A 27,566-nucleotide genomic window follows, 5' to 3' on the forward strand; every position below is an offset into this window, starting at 1 on the left:
CCAAGGGCTATTGATAGTATTCAGTATATTGGGCAGACTAGATGGGCCAAATGGTTCTTATCTGCAGACACATTCTATGTTTCTATGTTAATCACTACTAGAGAAAGCCCGAGAGTTCTTCTTCCCCACTCACTAATACAGAAAGCCTGAGAGTCCTGCTTCCCCACTCACTTGTACAGAGGTATTACATGGGGCAGACACAGTATAGACGTGGAGCCTACTTACCCTGAATTAAGAGGCCGGTTGGCAAACAGAGAAGTATCACAGAGTAGGCTCCCAACCAGAATGAGGTCACCTTGCCGTGGTGGATGGGCACAAATTATTTTGATAAAAATATATTTGCCGAGTCACTCATGTTCATTTTATATAGTGAATATAGTATTAGCCCATATGTTCTACATTTGCAGAGTTCTGTTACATTCTGTTTGCTTTTACTTTGTGGTTTTAGCCATGGCAACAGATACCTGCGCATTTACCACATTTTGCAGAAGGTGCTGAGTAACTTTTGTCTTTTACTCCTACAGAAAGCCTGAGAGTCTTGCTTCCTCCCCCCTTCCCCCAGGTTTAGACTGCCTGTCTAAATCTACGCCATCTACCAGATTAATAAATTTGGGCCACTGTATTCATGGTTCTTTTCTGCAACAGGGAACTGGTTATTTAAGTCACATTACAGGATCGGGCTGTCAGTATTACACCTTAGGCCTCTTTCACATGGGCGAGATTTCCGCGCGGGTGCAATGCGTGAGGTGAACGCATTGCCCCGGCACTGAATCCGGACCAATTCATTTCTATGGGGCTGTGCACATGGGCGGTGATTTTCACGCATAACTTGTGCGTTGCATGAAAATCGCAGCATGCTCTACTTTGTGCGTTTTTCACGCAACGCAGGCCCCATAAAAGTGATTAGGGCTGTGTGAAAATCGCAAGCATCCGCAAGCAAAACTGCAGATGCGGTGCGATTTTCACGCACAGGATGGAGACCCGATCATTATTATTTTCCCTTACAGCATGGTTATAAGGGAAAGTAATAGCATTCTTAATACAGAATGCTTAGTAAAATAGGGCTGGAGGGGTTAAAAAATAAAAATAAAAATTTAACTCCCCTTAATCCACTTGTTCGCTCAGCCCGGCTTCTCTTCTGTCTTCATCTTTGCTGTGCAGTAGGAAAAGGACCTGTGGTGACGTCACTGCGCTCATCACATGGTCCGTCACATGATCCATCACCATGGTGATGGACCATGTGATGAGCGCAGTGATGTCATCAAAGGTCCTTTACCCAGGTCCTGAAGAAAGAAGAGAAGCCGGGCTGCGCGAACAGGTGGATTAAGGTGAGTTAAACTTTTTATTTTTATTTTTTTAACCCCTCCAGCCCTATTTTACTAAGCATTCTGTATTAAGAATGCTATTATTTTCCCTTATAACCATGTTATAAGAGAAAATAATAAATATTACACAACACCTAACCCGAACTTCTGTGAAGAAGTCCGGTTTTAGGTACCAAACATGCCGATTTTTCTCACGCGCATGCAAAACGCATTAAAATGTTTTGCACTCGCTCTGAAAAATCGCGCATTTTCCCACGATGCACACGCATCTCATCAGGCCCAAAACCATGACGCCCGTGTGAAAGAGGTCAGACTATGAAAAGCCTATCCTGGGACCCCAGGTAAATATGACAACTCAGTTAGAAGGGACAGGTTACTAGTGAATATTTTAGTAATTTATTATTTTGATGTCAAAAGTCCCATTAAAGTGCATATAGTGCTCCTACACAGAGACATACCATAGGTTTTGATTGCCTCCGTAGTACTCTTGCTGAACTATCTGTTCCCTGCGTGTTTAACTGGGAGGATGCTGTGAAGCTATGCGACCGTGAAGATGTCCGAGAACATGGCCTCTTCAACGTCTCTTCTGTCAATCGCAAAGATAATGGATATTATTAAGTACAAGCAGGAATAATGGTCAATAATCAAGATTTAAAATATAAATGAAAGCATTTAAGTAAAATGTATAATAGATTCACATAGTTTTATATAGTAACCTGTATACCAGTAGTGGGACATTTCTTTGATCCTTTTATAAATATAACTCATGTATTCACTAATATGTGATAATGAATATATAATTTCATATTTCATATAATCCTACTCTGTACTGATGAGAGGCAAGTCCCCCCCCAAAAAACCACGGATGGATATTTGGCTTGGCTATTTTCCCTTGTCATATCCCAAGGCTTAGTTTTAAGTGAGACTGACTCATAGGGAGCCACTTCCACAAGGTGGCACTAGCAAGATAGTTCTCTTTCCTTGGGAGATCTCTCTTTTCATATTGCTTTCCCAACGAGCATTTCCAATAAGTCTCCATACCATGGATCACTACCAGTAAGTCTCTATACAGGACTAGTATCTTTAAGGAGAGCCAGCACCAAGCCTAATATAAATATATGTAACACAGATCTGCGGTTTAGCAAGAAGTAAAGGCAGATGAAAGGGTAAAACTCACGGCGGCAGGACCATACTGCAGACAGAGCTGGATTGTAGTCTGTAACCCATGAAGATACATAGCTCTGCATAGCAGCTGTATACACAAAATGCAATTGACATTGTCCTAGAACAGAGGTCTCAAACACACTGCCTACAGGCTGCATGCGGCCCTTGGGCAGTTACATGTGGCCCATGGGTGTACTTTTAAGCTGCACGGTCACGCAGTTTGTATCACACGCCGTTAACTAATGGGCACTTTCATTGTAGACAATTCTTTGAGGCCATGTTGTTCTCCTAGGTCAAACAAAGCGGAGCTTGCTTCAACACAAACCTAAATGCCGACGTGTGGCCGGTAGGTAGATAGGGGCTTCATGCGCCATTACCTCTTACCTTCAGTGGCTCTGTTGACAGCAGTAAGTGTGTTCAATATCTTAGAAAAGTTCTCACCAGCATAAAGGTCTTGAGCCTCGAATAGCTGCAGGAAAAGCACAAGTCCCATGTTTCAGTCTATCATGTCAAGATGTATCTGATTATTTCAACCGTCTTTCAATCTCAAGATCGCAGCATTTCATGGTAACCACAAGTGATCCATCAACATTCACCTATGCGGCTTTCCAGTGACATGTTTTAGAACTAAAAATATTTCAGATATTTGCCTAAAGACATTCCAGGTAATTGTCTGTAATCTGTTAGGCCAGGCTCTCAGTCTATGCTTGGATATGACACTGCCCAGAGGGGGATTGGCCATAGACTTTACAGGGAAATTTCCCGGTGGGCCGATGCCCAAGAGGCCACCTGAGCCCTCATCACGGACAGTCAGTGGACGTTTTTGGGGGATGTATTTTGTGCTGTTGGCGGCAGTATTTTGTGATGGATTGTGGCATTTGGCTCTGTTGGGGTGGTATAATGTGCCACAATATGGTATTGTTGTCCCTGCCTTCCATCAAATTGGACCCAACTACAAAACTGGGCCACTTTCAGTATTTTTTCTAGGGCCACTTTAAGTTCCCAGGTCGCCCCTGATACTTCCGGAGCAGGGGCGGGCTGGCCATAGACCCTACAGGTAAATTTCCTTGTGGGTCAATGCCCAGGGGTCTGCCTGAGCATCTTCTCATCAGCCAGCCAGGTACATAACGATCTGATCTTCTCAGCATTAATTAATGCTAGAAGCATCAGGTACTTATGCACGCCGCAGGTGCCCTCCTGAATCCTACTATATTGCCATCCTCAAAATGATGAGACAGCTAAATACTGCACCAGGGGTCGGCAGGGGTTTAGTGCTACACTGTGGTGTTTGGTTTTGCTGAGGCTGTATTTATTGCTGCACTAAGGTATTGATGGTCCTTGTCTACTTCTGTTCCTGCCTTCCACCATTTTGAACCCACCTACAACATGGAGCCAGTTTTGGTTTTTCTTCCAGGGCCACTTCAAGTTCCCATTCCGCCCCTGTGCCGGAGTGTGGCATCATGAAACCTTTCAGCTTCAGTTAGGGAAGGTTGTGCCATCTCTAGGCAATCTACATAGAACGGTCTGCAGGCAATCAGACCATTAAAGGTGAAGTCATACTCTGCAGAGTTTTGTGCAGAAATTTCTGCAGCTGAAAGTTCCATTTATCTGAATGGGGTTGCTTTGCCATCAGCCATATGGATTTCTGCAAGCCCCTTTTGGATGGAACAGTCACAGTAATGTCTGCAACAAAATCCTCCACGTGTGAATTCACCCGAATAGAGGGAAATGGAAAGCCAAAACTAGATACTGGAAGAAGCAAATATACTAATGCAAAAAAGTATAATTCTTTTAGCATGCTTCCCATCGATCATAAGAACTGCAAGGGAGGAAAGCCATTATCCACTCTATACTCTGTATGACTAATCACTCCATTTGCTGGATCCTAATATCTATACAGAGTAGTGATGGACTGGCGCACCAAAGTACCAGAGATTCCTCTGTTGGCAGGGGTGCACCTAGCCTTTTTGCTGCCTGAGGCGAAAATTTAAACAGAACCCCCCCCCCCCCCCAATGTCATTATCTTAACCTAACCCCTTTGCCACAATGAAAGCGCTCATTGCCCATGGCCCTTCAGTTGCCCCCCTCCGGCCCCTACATGATGCTGCCTGAGGCGATCGCCTCACCTGGCCTCATTGGTGGTGCACCCGTCTGTTGGGCCCAGGATCTCCTACCATAGTGCGCCCCAATGGTCCAGGAGAGAAAAAAAAACCATATGGCCGCTTTTGGGGCCAATTACTTGCCACTAAGGTCTGTTTCTTTGATTCAACAACTATTGGACTTTATTGAGTAGGTTGGGCATCTGTTGGGCCCAAGGAATCCCAGTCCGACGCTAAAGATGCATTTACACCAACAGATTATCTGACCAATTTCTGTCCAACCAGACCAATAGTTGGTGTGTATAACAAAAGATCTGTGTGTGTAAATGGCCATTTGACCAATGATTGGTCAGAAAGTCTGTCAGATAATCTTTTGGAGTAAATGCATTTTAATACAAAGTAGGATTTCATACACATGGGCCCATACTCTACTGCAAATTTTATACAGAGCACATACAGAGGTTTTTTTTTTTCATATCAAAACACAATTATTAAAGAGTCATTTTCCCCTAGAAGCTTTGCTTATAGATGATCAAATTATAGCAGGCACCAAATGGTGGCACACTGAGTGCCTACAGGTCTGTGAAAATTGACCCACAGGGACTCCATGTGTCACTGTACATCATGGCAGCATTACAGTTCCTAGGCTCTCGTGGCCCACAGGAAGTAGATCAGAATAACCATCATGATACTCTTGGTAGGAATAAATTTGAGGGGTAGAATGTCAAGGGAACCTGTCACTAGGTTTGGGGCCACTAAACCACTAGTTATGAAGCTGGGGGTTAGCGGTCCAAACCTGCCCATATAAAAACTTTTAAAGGGAGTCTGTCATCAAAGTTTCACCTTTTTAACCCTTCCCATAGCTTTCTAGCAGCCTTACAGTTAATAAAAACATTACCTTTATGAGCAATCCTGGACTAAAACCGGCAAAAAACAACTTAGTAGCATATGCAAATGAGGGCTCGCAAGTGCCCAGGGGCGGCGTTACCCTCGTAGGTGCCCAGCTAGCTCAGCCTTATTGTCGCTTCCCCCCGCCCATTCTTTCCCTCTGACCGCCCATCTACTTACTTCTTGTTTCGTCGAGATCCCGCGCCTGTGCACTCAGTCCGTCGGCCGGCGCATGCGCACTGTGATGCCCTTTCCTTGTACGGCATCACAGTATTTAATGCGCATGCGCTGGCTAACGGCGAGCCCTCATTTGCTACTAAGTTGTTTTTTGCAGTCCAGGATTGCTCATAAAGGTAACGTTTTTATTAACTGTAAGGCTGCTAGAAAGCTATGGGAAGGGTTAAAAAGGTGAAACTTTGATGACAGACTCCCTTTTAAATCGGGTTGGATTTACAAAATTTTTATTCATGCTACATATTAACTACAACAAACATATCCCATAAAGCTACAGTAGACCTTGATCCATAATAAAGAGATCATATGGTATCTAGCCAATGGTTATTAAGGGACATTTATCAGGATTAGCGTTCACGTACTCCAGTTCTGATCCCTGTGCGCTGGAGTGTAATGCACCTTATTTATTAAGAGGCACGTGTCTAGTCGTCCGTGCTCCAGAAACTGAACTCTCTGTATACTTCAGCTAAAACTTATAAGCTATAAATTATAGTAAATCCGGCGGGCCGTGTAAAGTCCTGCCCCTTTTTTTCCCCCCAATTTCCGAAAAGGGAAACCTATTCAAAAACGCCACACATACCGTATAAAGTATAAAAAATAAAATTAAAAAAACATTTTTATTAAGTGTCCACAAATTGATTTACACTATTAATATCAAAGACAATTATAAAAACATTGCAGATAGGTGCTATGATGGATAATGTACCCCACCAGACTCCAAATTGTCAAATGTGATGTTATTACATACCACTTGTGCGATATTAGTAGTACTAAATCCAACAAGCTGAACCCATAAGCATATCCCATATACTAAATACCCATACAGGGTTGATGTCAGAGGCCAACAATCTATAAACAAAAATTACAATGGTGTCAATATAATATGGAATTGATCAGACTTCGACATCAAGATCATAGATTTAGTATGAAAAGGGGAGCAGCTATATATCATCCGGTCCTAAGGACCATGGTCACATTGCAACAGTACAAAAAGAAAGCACATAACAGTTGAACACACACTAATTCAGCTGGAGAGTAGGGATGAGCGAACTCGAACTGTATAGTTCGGATTCGTACCGAATTTTGGGGTGTCCGTGACACGGACCCGAACCCGGACATTTTCGTAAAAGTCCGGGTTCGGGTTCGGTGTTCGTCGCTTTCTTGGCGCTTTTGTGACGCTTTCTTGGCGCTTTTTGAAAGGCTGCAAAGCAGCCAATCAACAAGCGTCATACTACTTGCCCCAAGAGGCCATCACAGCCATGCCTACTATTGGCATGGCTGTGATTGGCCAGAGCACTATGTGACCCAGCCTCTATTTAAGCTGGAGTCACATAGCGCCGCCCGTCACTCTGCTCTGATTAGCGTAGGGAGATGTTGCGGCTGCGACAGTAGGGCGAGATTAGGCAGATTAACTCCTCCAAAGGACTTGATTATTGATCGATCTGCAGCTGTGGGTCATTGAGCTGCTGATACTCAATTGCTCACTGTTTTTAGGCTGCCCAGACCGTTTGTCAGTCACTTTTTTCTCGGGTGATCGGCGGCCATTTTGTGTCTTGTGGTGCGCCAGCACAAGCTGCGACCAAGTGCATTTAACCCTCAATGGTGTGGTTGTTTTTTGGCTAAAGCCTACATCAGGGTGAAGCTGTCACACCAAGTGCATTTAACCAGCAATAGTCTGTTTATTTTTTGGCCATATACTACATCATACATCAGGGGCAAGCTGCGCCCGTCACCAAGTGCATTGAACCCTCAGTAGTGTGGTTGGTCAAGCTGTCACACCAAGTGCATTTAACCAGCAATAGTATGTTCATTTTTTGGCCATATACTACATCAGGGGCAAGCTGCGCCTGTCACCAAGTGCATTTAACCCTCAGTAGTGTGGTTGGTCAAGCTGTCACACCAAGTGCATTTAACCAGCAATAGTGTGGTTATTTTTTGGCCATATCCCAGTCTAATTCTGTCAGTAAATCTATACCTGTCACCCAGCGCCTAAATACTAGGCCTCAAATTTATATCCCGCTAAATCTGTCGTTACTGCTGTACTGTTCTGGCTGGGCAAGTTATTTAGTGTCCGTCAAAGCACATTTTTTGTTCTGGGTTGAAATACAATTCCCAATTTAGCAATTTCCTAATTTAGTGGTTTCTGCTGTATCAGAGCTATTTGAAATCTATCCCTAAAAGGGTATATAATATTCAAGGTGCACATAGGGTCATTCAGAATAACTTCACACACACCCGCTACTGTGCATTTCCAAGTCTAATTCTATCAGTAAATCTATACCTGTCACCCAGCGCCTAAATACTAGGCCTCAAATTTATATCCCGCTAAATCTGTCGTTACTGGTGTACTGTTCTGGCTGGGCAAGTTATTTAGTGTCCGTCAAAGCACATTTTTTGTTCTGGGTTGAAATACAATTCCCAATTTAGCAATTTCCTAATTTAGTGGTTTCTGCTGTATCAGAGCTATTTGAAATCTATCCCTAAAAGGGTATATAATATTCAAGGTGCACATAGGGTCATTCAGAATAACTTCACACACACGCTACTGTGCATTTCCAAGTCTAATTCTGTCAGTAAATCTATACCTGTCACCCAGCGCCTAAATACTAGGCCTCAAATTTATATTCAGCTGAATTTGAATACAATACATTGGGCCAAATAATATTTTTGTTGTTGTGGTGAACGATAACAATGAGGAAAACATCTAGTAAGGGACGCGGACGTGGACATGGTCGTGGTGGTGTTAGTGGACCCTCTGGTGCTGGGAGAGGACGTGGCCGTTCTGCCACATCCACACGTCCTAGTGTACCAACTACCTCAGGTCCCAGTAGCCGCCAGAATTTACAGCGATATATGGTGGGGCCCAATGCCGTTCTAAGGATGGTAAGGCCTGAGAAGGTACAGGCATTAGTCAATTGGGTGGCCGACAGTGGATCCAGCACGTTCACATTATCTCCCACCCAGTCTTCTGCAGAAAGCGCACAGATGGCGCCTGAAAACCAACCCCATCAGTCTGTCACATCACCCCCATGCATATCAGGGAAACTGTCTGAGCCTCAAGTTATGCAGCAGTCTCTTATGCTGTTTGAAGACTCTGCTGGCAGGGTTTCCCAAGGGCATCCACCTAGCCCTTCCCCAGCGGTGGAAGACATAGACTGCACTGACGCACAACCACTTAGGTTTCCTGATGATGAGGACATGGGAATACCACCTCAGCATGTCTCTGATGATGACGAAACACAGGTGCCAACTGCTGCGTCTTTCTGCAGTGTGCAGACTGAACAGGAGGTCAGGGATCAAGACTGGGTGGAAGACGATGCAGGGGACGATGAGGTCCTAGACCCCACATGGAATGAAGGTCGTGCCACTGACTTTCACAGTTCGGAGGAAGAGGCAGTGGTGAGACCGAGCCAACAGCGTAGCAAAAGAGGGAGCAGTGGGCAAAAGCAGAACACCCGCCGCCAAGAGACTCCGCCTGCTACTGACCGCCGCCATCTTGGACCGAGCACCCCAAAGGCAGCTTCAAGGAGTTCCCTGGCATGGCACTTCTTCAAACAATGTGCTGACGACAAGACCCGAGTGGTTTGCACACTGTGCCATCAGAGCCTGAAGCGAGGCATTAACGTTCTCAACCTTAGCACAACCTGCATGACCAGGCACCTGCATGCAAAGCATGAACTGCAGTGGAGTAAACACCTTAAAAACAAGGAAGTCGCTCAGGCTCCCCCTGCTACCTCTTCTGCTGCTGCCGCCTCGGCCTCTTCTGCTGCTGCCGCCTCGGCCTCTTCCTCCGCCTCTGGAGGAACGTTGGCACCTGCCGCCCAGCAAACAGGGGATGTACCACCAACACCACCACTACCTCCGTCACCAAGCGCCTCAACCATGTCACACGGCAGCGTTCAGCTCTCCATCTCACAAACATTTGAGAGAAAGCGTAAATTCCCACCTAGCCACCCTCGATCCCTGGCCCTGAATGCCAGCATTTCTAAACTACTGGCCTATGAAATGCTGTCATTTAGGCTGGTGGACACAGACAGCTTCAAACAGCTCATGTCGATTGCTGTCCCACAGTATGTTGTTCCCAGCCGCCACTACTTCTCCAAGAGAGCCGTGCCTTCCCTGCACAACCAAGTATCCGATAAAATCAAGTGTGCACTGCGCAACGCCATCTGTAGCAAGGTCCACCTAACCACAGATACGTGGACCAGTAAGCACGGCCAGGGACGCTATATCTCCCTAACTGCACACTGGGTAAATGTAGTGGCAGCTGGGCCCCAGGCAGAGAGCTGTTTGGCGCACGTCCTTCCGCCAAGGATCGCAGGGCAACATTCTTTGCCTCCTGTTGCCACCTCCTCCTTCTCGGCTTCCTCCTCCACTTCTTCCACCTGCTCATCCAGTCAGCCACACACCTTCACCACCAACTTCAGCACAGCCCGGGGTAAACGTCAGCAGGCCATTCTGAAACTCATATGTTTGGGGGACAGGCCCCACACCGCACAGGAGTTGTGGCGGGGTATAGAACAACAGACCGACGAGTGGTTGCTGCCGGTGAGCCTCAAGCCCGGCCTGGTGGTGTGTGATAATGGGCGAAATCTCGTTGCAGCTCTGGGACTAGCCGGTTTGACGCACATCCCTTGCCTGGCGCATGTGCTGAATTTGGTGGTGCAGAAGTTCATTCACAACTACCCCGACATGTCAGAGCTGCTGCATAAAGTGCGGGCCGTCTGTTCGCGCTTCTGGCGTTCACATCCTGCCGCTGCTCGCCTGTCTGCGCTACAGCGTAACTTCGGCCTTCCCGCTCACCGCCTCATATGCGACGTGCCCACCAGGTGGAACTCCACCTTGCACATGCTGGACAGACTGTGCGAGCAGCAGCAGGCCATAGTGGAGTTTCAGCTGCAGCACGCACGGGTCAGTCGCACTACAGAACAGCACCACTTCACCACCAATGACTGGGCCTCCATGCGAGACCTGTGTGCCCTGTTGCGCTGTTTCGAGTACTCCACCAACATGGCCAGTGGCGATGACGCCGTTATCAGCGTTACAATACCACTTCTATGTCTCCTTGAGAAAACACTTAGGGCGATGATGGAAGAGGAGGTGGCCCAGGAGGAGGAGGAGGAGGAGGAAGAGGGGTCATTTTTAGCACTTTCAGGCCAGTCTCTTCGAAGTGACTCAGAGGGAGGTTTTTTGCAACAGCAGAGGCCAGGTACAAATGTGGCCAGCCAGGGCCCACTACTGGAGGACGACGAGGACGAGGATGAGGAGGAGGATGAGGATGAAGCATGGTCACAGCGGGGTGGCACCCAACGCAGCTCGGGCCCATCACTGGTGCGTGGCTGGGGGGAAAGGCAGGACGATGACGATACGCCTCCCACAGAGGACAGCTTGTCCTTACCCCTGGGCAGCCTGGCACACATGAGCGACTACATGCTGCAGTGCCTGCGCAACGACAGCAGAGTTGCCCACATTTTAACGTGTGCGGACTACTGGGTTGCCACCCTGCTGGATCCACGCTACAAAGACAATGTGCCCACCTTACTTCCTGCACTGGAGCGTGATAGGAAGATGCGCGAGTACAAGCGCACGTTGGTAGACGCGTTACTTAGAGCATTCCCAAATGTCACAGGGGAACAAGTGGAAGCCCAAGGCCAAGGCAAAGGAGGAGCAAGAGGTCGCCAAGGCAGCTGTGTCACGGCCAGCTCCTCTGAGGGCAGGGTTAGCATGGCAGAGATGTGGAAAAGTTTTGTCAACACGCCACAGCTAACTGCACCACCACCTGATACGCAACGTGTTAGCAGGAGGCAACATTTCACTAACATGGTGGAACAGTACGTGTGCACACCCCTCCACGTACTGACTGATGGTTCGGCCCCATTCAACTTCTGGGTCTCTAAATTGTCCACGTGGCCAGAGCTAGCCTTTTATGCCTTGGAGGTGCTGGCCTGCCCGGCGGCCAGCGTTTTGTCTGAACGTGTATTCAGCACGGCAGGGGGCGTCATTACAGACAAACGCAGCCGCCTGCCTACAGCCAATGTGGACAAGCTGACGTTCATAAAAATGAACCAGGCATGGATCCCACAGGACCTGTCCGTCCCTTGTCCAGATTAGACATTAACTACCTCCCCATAACCATATATTATTGTACTCCAGGGCACTTCCTCATTCAATCCTATTTTTATTTTCATTTTACCATTATATTGCGAGGCTACCCAAAGTTGAATGAACCTCTCCTCTGTCTGGGTGCCGGGGCCTAAAAATATACGAATGGACTGTTCCAATGTTGGGTGACGTGAAGCCTGATTCTCTGCTATGACATGCAGACTAATTCTCTGCTGACATGAAGCCAGATCCTCTGTTACGGGACCTCTCTCCTCTGCCTGGGTGCTGGGCCTAAATATCTCACAATGGACTGTTACAGTGGTGGCTGACGTGAAGCCTGATTTTCTGCTATGACATGCAGACTAATTCTCTGCTGACATGAAGCCAGATCCTCTGTTACGGGACCTCTCTCCTCTGCCTGGGTGCTGGGCCTAAATTTATGAAAATGGACTGTTGCAGTGGTGGGTGACGTGAAGCCTGATTCTCTGCTATGATATGAAGACTGATTCTCTGCTGACATGAAGCCAGATTCTCTGTTACGGGACCTCTCTCCTCTGCCTGGGTGCCGGGGCCTAAATATCTGAGAATGGACTGTTCCAGTGGTGGGTGACGTGAAGCCAGATTCTCTGCTATGGGACCTCTCTCCAATTGATTTTGGTTAATTTTTATTTATTTAATTTTTATTTTAATTCATTTCCCTATCCACATTTGTTTGCAGGGGATTTACCTACATGTTGCTGCCTTTTGCAGCCCTCTAGCCCTTTCCTGGGCTGTTTTACAGCCTTTTTAGTGCCGAAAAGTTCGGGTCCCCATTGACTTCAATGGGGTTTGGGTTCGGGACGAAGTTCGGTTCGGGTTCGGATCCCGAACCCGAACATTTTCGGGAAGTTCGGCCGAACTTCTCGAACCCGAACATCCAGGTGTCCTCTCAACTCTACTGGAGAGAACTTGAGAAATCCCAACGCATGTTTTGCCACTTGCTTCTTAATTTGTGGACATTTAATAAAGATATATTTTTTTTGTACTTTATATGTGTGGCGTTTTTGAATAGGTTTCAGATATGTTCCCACACCGATCTTTTTGGTATCTTTAATGTTTTTGGGTATCCAATTCAGAAAAGTTGCAAGAAGCATAAAAACTCACAAATTATTGCGCGCACGTTGCGTGCGCCATAATTTGTGACTTATTTAGGCCACAATAGTAGAATAAATAGGTGGATGAATGTCCCCGATTGTGTTTCAGGGTATGGAACTTGAATACACATCACAAAAAAAAACAACAAAAAAAAAAAACACCTGTGAACAGATGTTTAATTTTTTGGTGGGCCAGCATATGTATTTATGTTATTATTTTTTTTACGCACTTATATAGCACTGACATATTCTGCAGGGCTTTACAGAAATCATCATCATGCTGTCCCCAATAAAGCTCACAATCTAAGTTCCCTATCAGTATGTCTTTGGAGTGTGGGAAGAAACCAGAGAACCTAAAGGAAACCCACGAGAACATACAAACTCTATGCAGATGTTGTCCTTGGTTGGATTTAAACCTAGGACCCCGGTGCTGTAAGGCACCAGTATGTTATCCTTATTGTTTAGTGTCACACATTCAGTTTGATCTGAAAAAGGAGTTTCTACCCCTAAAATGTGTTATAACTGCATACAGCAGTGGTGCCCAACCATTTTTCCTCTGAGGGCCGTACTGGACATGGTATAAATTTCACGGGCCAAACCCAGGTAGCTTTGCCAGAAGGAAATGCACTGTTAGGGGGCACATGTGAGAATTACAAAAATACATAATACGTAGGCCTTCAAATCTGCGTTGGAGGCTGCGTTTGGAGCCTCTGTTGCAGATTCTGCCAAAAGACCAGGCAAATAAGCCTTGTATGCAGCACTTCTGTGTCCGGTAAAAAGACAAGATCCCAACGGAAACTGAATGGATCCCATCATAGTCGGTGGAGTCTGTTCAGCTTCTTCCCTGTGGGGTGACAGGAGGAGGGGGGAGCAGGGTCACTAGTGGGGTGACAGAAGGAGGGGGGAGCAGGGTCACTAGTGGGGTGACAGAAGGAGGGGGGAAGCAGGGTCACTAGTGGGGTGACAGAAGGAGGGGGGGGGAGCAGGGTCACTAGTGGGGTGACAGAAGGAGGGGGGAGCAGGGTCACTAGTGGGGTGACAGGAGGAGGGGAGGAGCAGGTTCACTAGTGGGATGACAGGAGGAGGGGGGGAGCAGGTTCACTAGTGGGATGACAGGAGGGGGGGGGAGCAGGGTGTCACGGTGGGGATGACAGGAGGAGGGGGGGGGGGAGCAGGGTGTCACGTGGGGAGTGGGGAAAACCCCCACCGTACGATAACTGGGGAATAAGGAAAGCAACTACGCTAGAACACAAGGATAAGGGAGCAGGTCACCTCCTATTGCATCCCTATACCTCGCCCCTAACTCCTCACCGTATGAGCGGACCTGGATGGTTGGACGGCTCATACCCTGGATACCTGAGAATCCCTCACAAAGGAGCTAAGGAGAGGCACTCTGTTCTTCCAGGACACGGAAGAACAGGAGTCTCAAAAGGCCTAGAAGCAGGAAAAGGAAAAGACCATATGCAGCAACTGGATCAGCAGGTAAGAACACCGGAAAACACACTTACCTGCCGCTGCCACCATGTCTGGAACCCGTGCATACGTACATGAGCCCACACACCAAACCGGGCACCATACAAAACAACACATACAGGAAACCAGCTGACCCGCAACTGCCTGGACCCCAATGCAACAAGATGCATGGTGACCCCGGGCAGCACAGCATATAGACTATTGGTTCACCCCTTCGGGAAACCAGCCCCCTTCCGGAGGAAGAAAAACAGGGGAAATGTCAAGCAACCATGCTGGAAGACATCACCAAACATACCATACATGGAAAACCAAGCTAGACATTACAACACACCTAGGGCTGCAGCTAACGATTATTTGAATAATCGATTAGTTGCCGATTAATTTCTACGATTAATCGGCAAAAACGACAAAATTACAAAACAGAGGTTTATATGATCTTACTTGAAAAAATATGTTCAAAGGCCATATTAAAACAAATTGTGGACGACACTATTATGGGGGATCTGTGGACGACACTTATGGGGGATCTGTGGACGACACTATTATGGGGGATCTGTGGACGACACTATTATGGGGGATCTGTGGGTGGCGCAGTTATGGAGAGGGGGATCTGTGGACGGCGTAGTTATGGAGAGGGGGATCTGTGGACGGCGCAGTTATGGAGAGGGGGATCTGTGGGTGGCACAGTTATGGAGAGGGGGATCTGTGGGCGGCACAGTTATGGAGAGGGGGATCTGTGGGCGGCGCAGTTATGGAGAGGGGGATCTGTGGGTGGCGCAGTTATGGACAGGGGGATCTGTGGGAGGCGCAGTTATGGACAGGGGGATCTGTGGGTGGCGCAGTTATGGACAGGGGGATCTGTGGGTGGCGCAGTTATGGACAGGGGGATCTGTGGGTGGCGCAGTTATGGAGAGGGGGATCTGTGGACGGCGTAGTTATGGAGAGGGGGATCTGTGGGTGGCGCAGTTATGGAGAGGGGGATCTGTGGACGACGTAGTTATGGAGAGGGGGATCTGTGGACGACGTAGTTATGGAGAGGGGGATCTGTGGGTGGCGCAGTTATGGAGAGGGGGATCTGTGGGCGGCGCAGTTATGGAGAGGGCGATCTGTGGGCGGCGCAGTTATGGAGAGGGGGATCTGTGGGCGGCGCAGTTATGGAGAGGGGGATCTGTGGGCGGCGCAGTTATGGAGAGGGGGATCTGTGGGCGGCGCAGTTATGGAGAGGGGGATCTGTGGGCGGCGCTGTTATGGAGAGGGGGATCTGTGGGTGGCGCAGTTATGGAGAGGGGGATCTGTGGGTGGCGCAGTTATGGAGAGGGGGATCTGTGGGTGGCGCTGTTATGGAGAGGGGGATATGTGCATAACAGTGCACAGATCCCTTTCCTCATAACAGTGCACAGATCCCCCATCCCATAGCAGTGCCATACACAGACCCCCCCCCCCCCTCCACCCCATAGCAGTGCTATACACAGACCCCCCCCTCCCCATAGCAGTGCCATAGACAGATCCTCCCCATAGCAGTGCTATACACAGACCCCCCTCCCCATAGCAGTGCCATAGACAGATCCTCCCCCCTCCCCATAACAGCCCCGGCCCCGATGCTTATAAGTCGGACTAATCACGTCTGCATCTTTATTTTACCTTTTTACAACGACGCTCCTGTAACAGCCAGGCAGAGCGGACGGCGGCGTAACGTCACTCACTCACGTGACGCACCTGCTCCGCCCACCTCATGAATGAAGGAGGCGGAGCAGGCGTGTCACGTGAGTGAGTGACGTTACGCCGCCGTCCGCTCTGCCTGGCTGTTACAGGAGCGTCATTGTAAAAAGGTAAAATAAAGATGCAGCGACCGCCCGCCCGCATAGCAACGAATCGGCGATTATTCGATAACTGGATTCGTCGACAACGAATCCAGTTATCGAATATAATCGATTACATCGATTAATCGTTGCAGCCCTAAACACACCAAATCATAACCCCACACCAAACATACAACACATGTAAGGGAGGGAAGACATCGCTTGAGACCTCAATGTCCCATTAGAAGGCCCTCACTCTGTGAGATGAAACATGAAGACCAGAAGCATAACTCCAGCACACACCATGGCTGGAGTACCACTGACTCTTGGCCTCTAGCCACAGGTAAGTTGAAGCACCTAGTGACCACGCCCAACAGGTGGTTAACCCCTCCAGGACCCGACAGAGGAGGAAACAACTAAAGGGGAAGTGCACACACCAGCATAAAAAGATACACGTTGCCTGCAGGCAACAACATGCAAGGCAACCATGTCAAGGCACACACCACAAAGGCCGTGACACTGCCCCCGCATGCTGAAACAGCAACACGTTGCCACAGGCAACTGCAAGCGTGGCAAAAGTGTCACAGCGCACACCAAAGGCCGTGACACAGGGTCACTAGTGGGGTGATAGGAGGAGGGGGAGCAGGGTCACCAGGGACCAGTTACGCGAGTCCGTGTCTCCTTATTTCTCCAGCAGCCCTGTCATGTTTCCCAAGCTCCTCGGGCAGAACGCCCCGCTCTCCTTACAACAGCCACCCCAGGAGTCGGCCCCTCCTCCTTCCAGCTCCTGTCGGCTTCCGCTGCTGCAGGACCTGTATCGCTCCGACGCGCGCCTATACCAACCAATAACAAAGCTCCTTGCTGTAAGGAGCTTTGCCATTAGTTATTTCAGGCACAGGCAGCATCGCTGCGCTGCCTGTGCTGTTCACAGCGGTCACTGCGCTGATGAATGTGGGGGAAAAGTCTAAGGCGCATTGATACACCTTAGACTTTTTTCAGGGAGACGCACGGGCTGCATGACACAGCTTTGCGGGCCAGATTTAGCCCAAGGGCCGTAGGTTGGGCATCACTGGCATACAGCATTGGCTATATATCGTATACCATCCTGACTCTGTTCCAGTATCCAGTTCTACATTTGTATCTAGCTCAAAAGATTTGTATAAATTCCACTTGTCCTGCAGTGGACGCGGTTAGTAAGTAACAAGTGACATCATGTGTGTTTCTTTTCATTTACTTTAGATTTTTTTTTAGACTTATTTTTACTTCACTGGACTTTACACTTGTTTAGTATCTTTTGCAAGCAGGAACGGGAACAAACTAGTGAGAAGTATATTTAAAAAAAAAGGGAAGCAGTAGAATATTCTGTGCTAACATACCAGAACTAGAGATAATTAGCCAGTCAAAATATACCGCCATTCCTTATCATATACATTCCTCTGACAAGCCACAACAGCTTGTCAACTACAACCCATAGAATGAAGCAAACAATACACTGTTTTGGGCAGTTTTTGCATTTTTTAACACTATATTTGTATATACACATCGGAATTGGTCGGACTGTAAGGAACTATGGGGTATGTGAATCAGGACTGCTGTCAGTATAAGGGCTCATGCACACGACTCAAATTGCTGATCTGCAAAACATGGATACTGGCCGTGTGCATTCAGCATTTTGCGGAACGGAATGTCCGACCCATAATAGAACAGTCCTATCCTTTTCCGCAATGCGGACAAGAATAGGACATATTTAATGATTTTGTGGATGGCACAGAACAGACGTGTGGATGTGGACACCACACGGAGTGCTGTCCGCATCTTTTGCGGCTGCATTGGAAGTGAACGGGTCTGCACCTGTCATGCAAAAAATGCAGATCGGATGCAGACAAAATCAGCAGTTGTGTGCATGTGGCCTAACATCGTAGAAGGTTAATACTAAGAGATTTTATATGGTTCTTCTGAGCAAAAGTAATCAAAATTGCATAGTTTCTAGCATAAAGAAAATCCCCTGAAATCTACTTGCCATTTAGGTAAAACTTTCATATTGACAGATTAGCCCACTCTCAGGTAATTCCCTATTGACTTTAATGGTACTTTCACACTTGCGGCAGAGGATTCCCGGCATTAATTTTTATTTTATTTTTGCGGTCTGAGCATGCGCAGACCGCAATGCCGGATCCGTTTTGCCGGAACACTTGGATCCGTCATTCCGGAATTTTGGACGGAGATAAAACCACAGCATGCTGCGGTATTATTTCCATCCTGAAAAGTCAAAAAGACTAAACTGAAGACATCCTGATGCATCCTGAACGGATTGCTCTCTATTCAGAATGCATTAGGATAAAACTGATCAGTTCTTTTCTGGTATTGAGCCCCTAGGACGGAACTCAATGCCGGAAAAGAATAATGCTAGTGTGAAAGTAGCCAATTTTAAAAACACTCTACCTTGTGCACAGAGGTTTTTTTTTTCAAATAGTGACTTGAAAAATGGTTGAGAAGTGACATTTTAAAAGCAAATTTAATTGTGGAATTCAAATTAGTCAATGGAGAACCAAGTAAACCTCACCCCAAAAAAATCTTCTAATACTCTTGGAAAAACTCCTCTAAAACACCACCAAATTACAAATTTGTCACCACAAATGACCTGTTTTCAGCTAGCGATCTGCTACTGTGGATTTTAGCGTTGTGAATATACCCTCAAACTCTTTGTATTCAGCATGGCCTCAGCAGCTGCTGTACATGTACTGTATATGTGGGTTATAAGCAAACTATTTTGAGCGTGTCTAGTCTCCTGATGTTACCTGCTGTCCACCTGTAGGCCAGCTTCATGCATAATAGAAGGGTAAGTGATAGCTAAACTCACCTCGACACGGAGAGAGCTACATGCTTTGAGGAACTCACGGATGTTTTCAAGGCAGTCGGCTTCACTCTTTGGTTCTACAACAAACTAAAGACAGAAGAAAAATGCATTATTACAAATACGTGCTTTGCCACAAGATATGTAACCCTGCAGACGAGATAGATAGATAGATATATATGGGATAGATAGATATGGGATAGATAGATAGATATGGGATAGATGGATATGTATAGAAAAAATCCAAGGCAGCACACAGGTATCCGTGAAAAAAAAGGGTATTTATTCCCCATGTGAATACAGCAACGTTTCAGCTCTCTCTATGGAGCCTTTGTCAAGCCATCGCTTGACAAAGGCTCCATAGAGAGAGCTGAAATGTTGCTGTCTTCACATAAGGGAATAAATACCCTTTTTTCACGGATACCTGTGTGCTGCCTTGGATTTTTTCTATACATATTCAATTTGGATCAAGTCCGCGATCTGCTCCAAGGAATTGCACCTACTCAAAGTGTGTGCTGCTCATCTATTTTTTGTTTCATAGATAGATAGATAGATCTCATAGATTTGCTGTCCCAACTCTAATCCTGTCATCTAAAGGTATAAGGAAGAAGGATTTTTCTGGTCCATGTGGATAGTATGTGACAGATTATATAACACATGTTTAGATATATGAGTGTCTACAAATTGAAATACAGACTATATCTAGTACTAATATTTCAGGGTTATTTGCCTGGAGAACTCATCCATATCATATACATTTCTTGCATTACAATGATTGAAGACCCCAGATGTGTTTCTTTCATCAATTTTATTAGTTCAGACCCCTGTTTACACTTGTGTCATGGCTTCAGTTTTTGAATGCATTGTCTCACTTCAGCAAGTGGCATTTATCATGTAGAGAAAGTTAATACAAGGCACTTACTAATGTATTGTTCACAGGAGCCCAGAACTGTACACAGTCCTCCATGTGTGGTCTGACTAGTGATTTGTAAAGTGGTAGGACTATCTTCTCATCACGGGCATCTATGCCCCTTTTGATGCAACGCATATTGCCTCCTTTTCTGTCTGGATTCATTTTTCCATCACATTATACACTGCTGATTTCCATAGGTTATGACCACCCTGGAATCCAACAGAGGTGGCTGTGCCCCTACACTATAAGAAAAAGCGCTTTGGTGCCTGGGACCGCAGGAATGAGCATAGGCCGGCGCCTTTTCCTATAGTGTGCAAGCACGACCACTGCTGCTGGATTGCAAGGTGGTTGTAACCTCTAGATATGAGCCGTGTATAATGTGATGGAAAAATGAATCCACCCAGCAAAGAGGCAACATGGACAATCACAATACATTAGTAAGTGTCAGTGTCTACATAATAAATACCATTTGCTGAAGTGAGACAACCCCTTTAGGGTACATGCACACGTTCAGGATATATGTACGGAAAATCCGCACCGGAATCTACAGGTGTTCGCACAGAAATCCATGCGGACAGTGAGCAGCAATTGGCGCGGATTTGCATGAGGATTTGGTGCAGGAAAAATAAAATAAATTGACACGCTGCTGATTTTTTTTATCCGCACCACAGGTCAAAATCCACACAGAAAAAAAAATCTGCATCTTGTACATGAGAATTCAAAAACAAATTGCACATGTTGTCCCTCTTGTTGGAAGGTATGGGGAATAGCTGTCTGCCGATTCGCTACTGCATGTGTATGACCTAGTGCATCCTGGTCTCTGTCTGTGAACAGGGTATAAGGCTGGGTTCAGACCTGAGCGCACCGAACGTACGCTCTGTATGCGCGATTGTACGGGTTTTTTGCAATCGCGCATACAGAGACAAGCGAACGCCCATTGTCGCGAGTTCCCGCTGAAGTCTATGTACGGGAACGCGCGACAAGACGCCCCAAAGAAGCTCCTGTACTTCTTGGGGCGTCGGGCATTTTACAGCGCGATCGTACGCGCTGTAAAACGCTCAGGTGAGAACCATTCCCATATGGAATCATTGGTTCTTGCCTGTTGAGCGTTTTACAGCGCGTAGGAACGCGCTGTAAAACGCTCAGGTCTGAACCCAGCCTAAGGCCATCCAGATACAATGCTTTTTTCACTGAAGCCCCATTTACTTCTATGGGGCCAGGGCCGACATGACACGATTCTCACGCAACGCAGAAATGATGTGTGAATAAAACGCTCTTGTGCACAGACCCATTGAAATGAATGAGTCAGAATTCAGTGCGGATGCTATGCGTTCACTTCACGCACATTGTGTGCCCGTGGTCATATTGCGGCTGGCATACGGTGTGTCAGCAATACACAGGCACCAGCCCGTGCGCACTCAGCATCACGGATGCGGACCCATTCACTTGATCCGGAAAAATGCAAGTGAACTGAAATCATTTGAAGACGGATCCGTCTTCAAAATGCGTTCAGTGTTACTATGGCAGCCAGGACGCTATTAAAGTCCTGGTTGCCATAGTAGTAGTGGGGAGCGGGGGAGCGGTATACTTACAGTCCGCGCGGCTCCCGGGGCGCTCCAGAGTGACGTCAGAGCGCCCCAGGCGCATGGATGACGTGCCATGCGATCACGCCATCCATGAGCGTGGGGCGCCCTGACTTCACTCTGGAGCGCCCCGGGAGCTGCACAGACGGTAAGTATGCTGCTCCCCCGCTCCCCGCTACACTTTACCATGGCTGCCAGGACTTTAGCGTCCCGGCAGCCATGGTAACCATTCAGAAAAAGCTAAACGTCGGATCCGGCAATGCGCCGAAACGACGTTTAGCCTAAGGCCGGATCCGGATCAATGCCTTTCAATGGGCATTAATTCCGGATCCGGCCTTGCGGCAAGTCTTCAGGATTTTTGGCCGGAGCAAAAAGCGCAGCATGCTGCAGTATTTTCTCCGGCCAAAAAACGTTCCGGTCCTGAACTGAAGACATCCTGATGCATCCTGAACGGATTTCTCTCCATTCAGAATGCATTAGGATAAAACTTATCAGGATTCTTCTGGCATAGAGCCCCGACGACGGAACTCTATGCCGGAAGACAAGAACGCAGGTGTGAAAGAGCCCTTAAAAAGATAAAAAATAGACAAATCGCTAGTTTCTATGAGGAGGTAAGTTCTAGACTTGACAGCGGTGAATCAATGGATGTCGTATCTCTGTACAGAAACCACAGAAATATTTCCATCTAGTGTAGTTTACTGCCTTGCTGAGTATTCCAAGCATTTAATCTTGGGAATCGCTGATTTAATCAGATTTAGACATGAAGTGTGCAGGCGACACCACTATGAAAGCAGAATAGCTTACTATATTAGTGATCTAACTTGATAGAACCCTATGATATATTCACAAAATCCATCCCTGAACATAAATCCTTCATCAGCATCCCTAATGAGATGAATTATAGCGCAGGATACATGAAAATAGATTTGTGAACTCAAATAGGGAATTCAGAGATACTAGACCCCCTCTAGTTCCCCATTCAGGGCCCTTATCTATTAGCTGGAGAAAAGAGAGTGACTACATGAATCTCTCTCCATTACATATACTGCATGTATTACATGGACAGTCCTCACTGAGTTCAATGAGAACTGTGCAATGCTTCATTTCCCCTGTGAATGTGTCACCCAAAATATTATCTGCCAGTTAATACCAGATAGCAACATGTAGTGTCCCTCTTATGTGTGTATGGGCCACTCCAATTTGCTATATGCCCTTTCATGTCATCTTGTTTTTTTTCTTTTGTTAAGGCCTCTTTCACACTACAGTATGTCCATTTCAGTGTTTTGCAGTCCGTTTTTCACGGATCCGTTGTTCCGTTTACTTTTGCTTCCGTTGTGGTTCCGTTTCCGTTCCGTTCTTCCGTATGGCATATACAGTATACAGTAATTACATAGAAAAAATTGGGCTGGGCATAACATTTTCAATAGATGGTTCCACAAAAAACGGAACGGATACGGAAGACATACGGATGCATTTCCGTATGTGTTCCGTTTTTTTTGCGGACCCATTGACTTGAATGGAGCCACGGACCGTGATTTGCGGCCAAATATAGGACATGTTCTATCTTTCAACAGAACGGAAAAACGGAAATACGGAAACGGAATGCATACGGAACACATTCCGTTTTTTTGCGGAACCATTGAAATGAATGGTTCCGTATACGGACCGTATACGGAACGCAAAAAACGGACCGCAAAACGGAAAAAAAAAAACGTTAGTGTGAAAGAGGCTAATGCTGCTAAATTCCTAATACAGGCTTGTGAAATGCATTACACACTACCAACCGCAGAGGTCGCTATAACACCATTTATATAGGTCAGCCACAAAAAGTTAGAGTACAAGGAGAGGAGACTTGTTCTGCTACTTGAGCTTTTGGAATCCAGAAGAAGGATTTAGTAATCCTATATTGTAGTCAAGGCCAGGCACTAGTTGGACTATAGTTCAGACAACCTTTTCAAAGAATGGAGCAGAGAGTTTGCCTTCCATGGGGGAGACCGCCCTTGGGTTGTTTACTATTAGTACCAGAGGATCCATATTATTGCAAGACTGAATAGCCAGAGCAAGATCAGGAACCAAGAAAAGCATCATCACTCCTGCATAAGTTAACCTGGAACCTACATACATCACCTCACAGATCCTGGCATTTGGGATTTGCAGCTTTATCATCTTTACCAACTTCATGTAAGACAAAGTACTGCTATTGAATGCTACTTATTGCGAGACTACAAAGTAAAGTTCCTGTTTGGTTCAACTACTGCCTCTCTCATCATTATACTCCATCTCCTAATTTGCTCCTAAAGGTGCTGGTGTCACAGACACAGAGCCGAGCCACCAAAGCACCCTAAGCATACCCATTACCATCAAGGGCACCTCAGCTTTCATCTGGCTGGTGTTCTCTGCAACAGAGAGTGCCCCCAGAGGATTTAGTGCCGTCTTCCCCTCCACTGCACGCCGGCCCAGGGAGCTACAGAAAAGCGAGTACAACTACTGCACCCATTCTGCACATTATCACCAATCACACCGTGCACTCACTACACCCTTGTGGCCCGGTCATCGCAAACATATGTCCTTTTTTTCTAATCTGTTTTTATTTTCTGATTGCAGATTTATTTCTTCTATTTCCTGAACATTATTATGGTGCAACCATCTTGCCCGAGCTGTTCTTAATGGCATTTAGAAAGCATTAAGAAAACGGCTTTAGAGCAGCCACAATGCCCATAGGCACAATGGTCTGGAGGGGGCACATTGACTTCTATGGGAGAGTTTTCTAAGCATGCTCTGTGACCTGTGCAGAGGTCATTGTACAAGGAAAGAACAGATAAGCTTTGACAATCACCTATCTTTCTATACACAGAGGTGATATCATTAGAGGCAGATCTAGGATGACAGATAAGCAGATAACTGCAGTAAATCAATCTGCACAGACCAAGAAGTGGCGCCTATTAGGTTTAGTGGCCAGTGCGAAAACTGCAGGATTTTATGTTTTTTGCTTAACCGCCTCCGGACCGCCTAACGCAGGATTGCGGTTCGGAGGCGGTCGATTCATTCCTCCTTGACGCGCCATCTCGCGAGACGCGAGATTTCCTGTGAACGCGCGCACACAGGCGTGCGCGTTCACAGGAAACGGCAGGTAAATGAGTGCATCTACAGCCTGCCAGCGGCGATCGTTCGCTGGCAGGCTGTAGATGCGATTTTTTAACCCTTGAAAGGTATATCGGACGCTGTTTTGTTAACAGCGTCTGATATACCTGCTACCTGGTCCTCTGGTGGTCCCTTTTGCTTGGATCGACCACCAGAGGACACAGGCAGCTCTGTAAGTAGCACCAAACACCACTACACCCCCCACCCCCCTGCCACTTATTAACCCCTGATCACCCCCCTGTCATTGATCACCCCCCCTGTCATTCTCCATTCAGACGTCTGTATGTGTTTTGCGGATCCATGGATCCGCAAAACACATACGGACGTCTGAATGGAGCCTTACAGGGGGGTGATCAATGACAGGGGGGTGATCAGGGAGTCTATATGGGGTGATCACCCCCCTGTCATTGATCACCCCCCTGTAAGGCTCCATTCAGACGTCCGTATGTGTTTTGTGGATCCGCAAAACACGGACACCGCGGATCTGCAAAACACGGACACCGGCAATGTGCTTTCCGCATTTTGCAGATCCGCACATTGCCAGAACTATATAGAAAATGCCTTTTCTTGGCCGCAATTGCGGACAAGAATAGGACATGTTCTATAGGCTCTACAAAAAATGCAGTGTTCACCCAATCAGGTCTGATCTTGTGCGCACACTTGCGTTCAGTCTGCCCCACCGCAGTGACAGAAATTTTTTTTTTTCTGATCACTGCAAAAACACCATAAAATCGCTGCGGCGCTATAGAAAGATCACTTTTAAGGGGCATGGCGAGAATAATTATTTTTTTTGCCACAAGTTAGCAGAAATTTATTTTTTTGTTTTTTCTTACAAAGTCTCATATTCCACTAACTACAAAAAATAAAATCTCACATGAACACACCATGCCCCTCACGGAATCCAAATGCGTAAAAAATTTTAGACATTTATATTCCAGACTTCTTCTCACACTTTAGGACCCCTAAAATGCCAGGGCAGTATAAATACCCCACATGTGACCCCATTTTGGAAAGAAGACACCCCAAGGTAGTCTGTGAGGGGTATGGTTAGTTCATGTAAAATTAATTTTTTTGTCACAAGTTAGTGGAATATGAGACTTTGTAAAAAAAAATAAATAAAAAAAATAATTTTTCCGCTAACTTGTGACAAAAAAAAAAAAAACTTCCATGAACTCACTACGCCCATCAGCAAATACCTTAGGGTGTCTACTTTCCGAAATGGGGTCATTTGTGCGGTATTTCTACTGTCTGGGCATTGTAGAACCTCAGGAAAGATGACAGGTGCTCAGAAAGTCAGAGCTGCTTCAAAATGCGGAAATTCACATTTTTGCACCATAGTTTGTAAACGCTATAACTTTTACCCAAACCAATAAATATGCACTTATTGCATTTTTTTTTATCAAAGACATGTAGAACAATAAATTTAGAAAAAAATTATATAGAAATGTCATTTTAATAGAAACATTTTACAACCGAAAGTGAAAAATTAAGTTTTTTTGAATTTTTTTGGGTAAATTTCGATTAATTACAAAAAATTTAAAAAATTTCAGCAGCAATGAAATACCACCAAATAAAAGCTCTATTAGTGAGAAGAAAAGGAGGTAAAATTCATTTGGGTGGTAAGTTGCATGACCGAGCAATAAACGGTGAAAGTAGTGTAGTGCAGAAGTGTAAAAAGTGGTCTGGTCATTAAGGGGGTTTAAGCTAGGGGGACTGAGGTGGTTAAATATAGATATTGACATGGAAAATTAAAAATAACATCACCAAAAATTATTTAAAAAAGTGTTAAACATAAAAACGTGATTTAAAAAAATAGGTCATTTTCTGATGACACATTCCATTTAACAGTTGAAGCTGATTGGTAGGAGTCCGAGCAGAGGAACACCTTGTGAAAAATGTATCATTAGGGGTTCTTCTAACAAAAAGGGTCTGTCCGAAGCAGCCAACCTTTAGCAACTAATCTACTTCATCACCTGTTGGTAGCAGCAACAAATACAGCAATTACCCAGCTTTTCTAGATTCCTGAATGACAAAGTCTTCCAAAGCAGCGATATAGGAAGAGGCTATACGACTGCGTTGATGCGTTTTTCACGCGCGTGATAGAAAGCTGAATGTTTACAAACAACATCTCTTAGCATTCATCAGTGAAAAACGCCCAAGACCATGATCGACCCTGGAAATATGGTGATGGTGCGAGTACGTTGCAGTAGCCTCGCAATCAGATGGAGACTGTATCATAAATTACTATGACAGCTTGGGTCAAGAGAGACGCTGTTGGCCCAGGAGATGCGGCGACACAGGACCGTGTTTCCCGGGTCGATTACAGTTGGGTGCACGAGCCCTTAGAAACAGCAGAGTACTATTTTCAATAACCTGACATCAAAGAATAATTGAACAACTTATATTTAATGGTGAATATAGGGCATTAGGCACAAATGTACATCCTCCCGTTACAACCAGCAGTGCAAACTGCCTGCATGGCATCTGTATACAGCGCAGAGCTCGGGGAGTGGAGTTTGTTAGACAGATCTATGACCTATTCCTTCCAATATGACAGATTCTGTAAAGTCTATCCAGAACAGATATGGAGTAAATAGCAAGGAGAGGTTCACAGAAAGCATCCACTGACCTTGTATGTGGCACTTGGTGGGACAGAGCAGCCTTCAGTGCAGCAAACTACAGTATATACATTCACTGACAGGAAGAGAAAGCAAACTGGGTTGGAAAATTCCTCTGACCAATAAGAAAGTCACAGAGAATTCACCAATTGCAGTTTCTGCACATCTACCAATGACTGATAGTCTTATATCTCCAGCTTCAGGAAGGAGGGACAGGGACAGAAGACAAGAAAAGATACA

General features: G+C 46.3%; 1 protein-coding gene across 3 annotated transcripts in view; it reads right to left on the reverse strand.

Annotated features, from left to right (window-relative positions):
• The window catches only part of ARHGEF6 (Rac/Cdc42 guanine nucleotide exchange factor 6), a 130,539-nt gene that overhangs the window by 82,714 nt on the left and 20,259 nt on the right, over positions 1 to 27,566 (reverse strand). For 2 of the 3 annotated variants that reach the window (XM_044305503.1, XM_044305502.1), the window contains exons 2-4: positions 19,078 to 19,161; positions 2,874 to 2,958; positions 1,784 to 1,911 (exon numbers count right to left, since the gene is read on the reverse strand). In XM_044305503.1, the coding sequence (XP_044161438.1) occupies positions 1,784 to 1,911; positions 2,874 to 2,958; positions 19,078 to 19,161 (297 nt within the window). Of the gene's footprint in view, positions 1 to 1,783; positions 1,912 to 2,873; positions 2,959 to 19,077; positions 19,162 to 27,337; positions 27,418 to 27,566 lie in introns of those variants that run through there. The other variant, XM_044305504.1, reaches the window with a different exon arrangement.

This window comes from Bufo gargarizans, chromosome 9 (genome assembly GCF_014858855.1).
Source record: "Bufo gargarizans isolate SCDJY-AF-19 chromosome 9, ASM1485885v1, whole genome shotgun sequence".
In the NCBI taxonomy this organism is placed as follows: domain Eukaryota; kingdom Metazoa; phylum Chordata; class Amphibia; order Anura; family Bufonidae; genus Bufo; species Bufo gargarizans.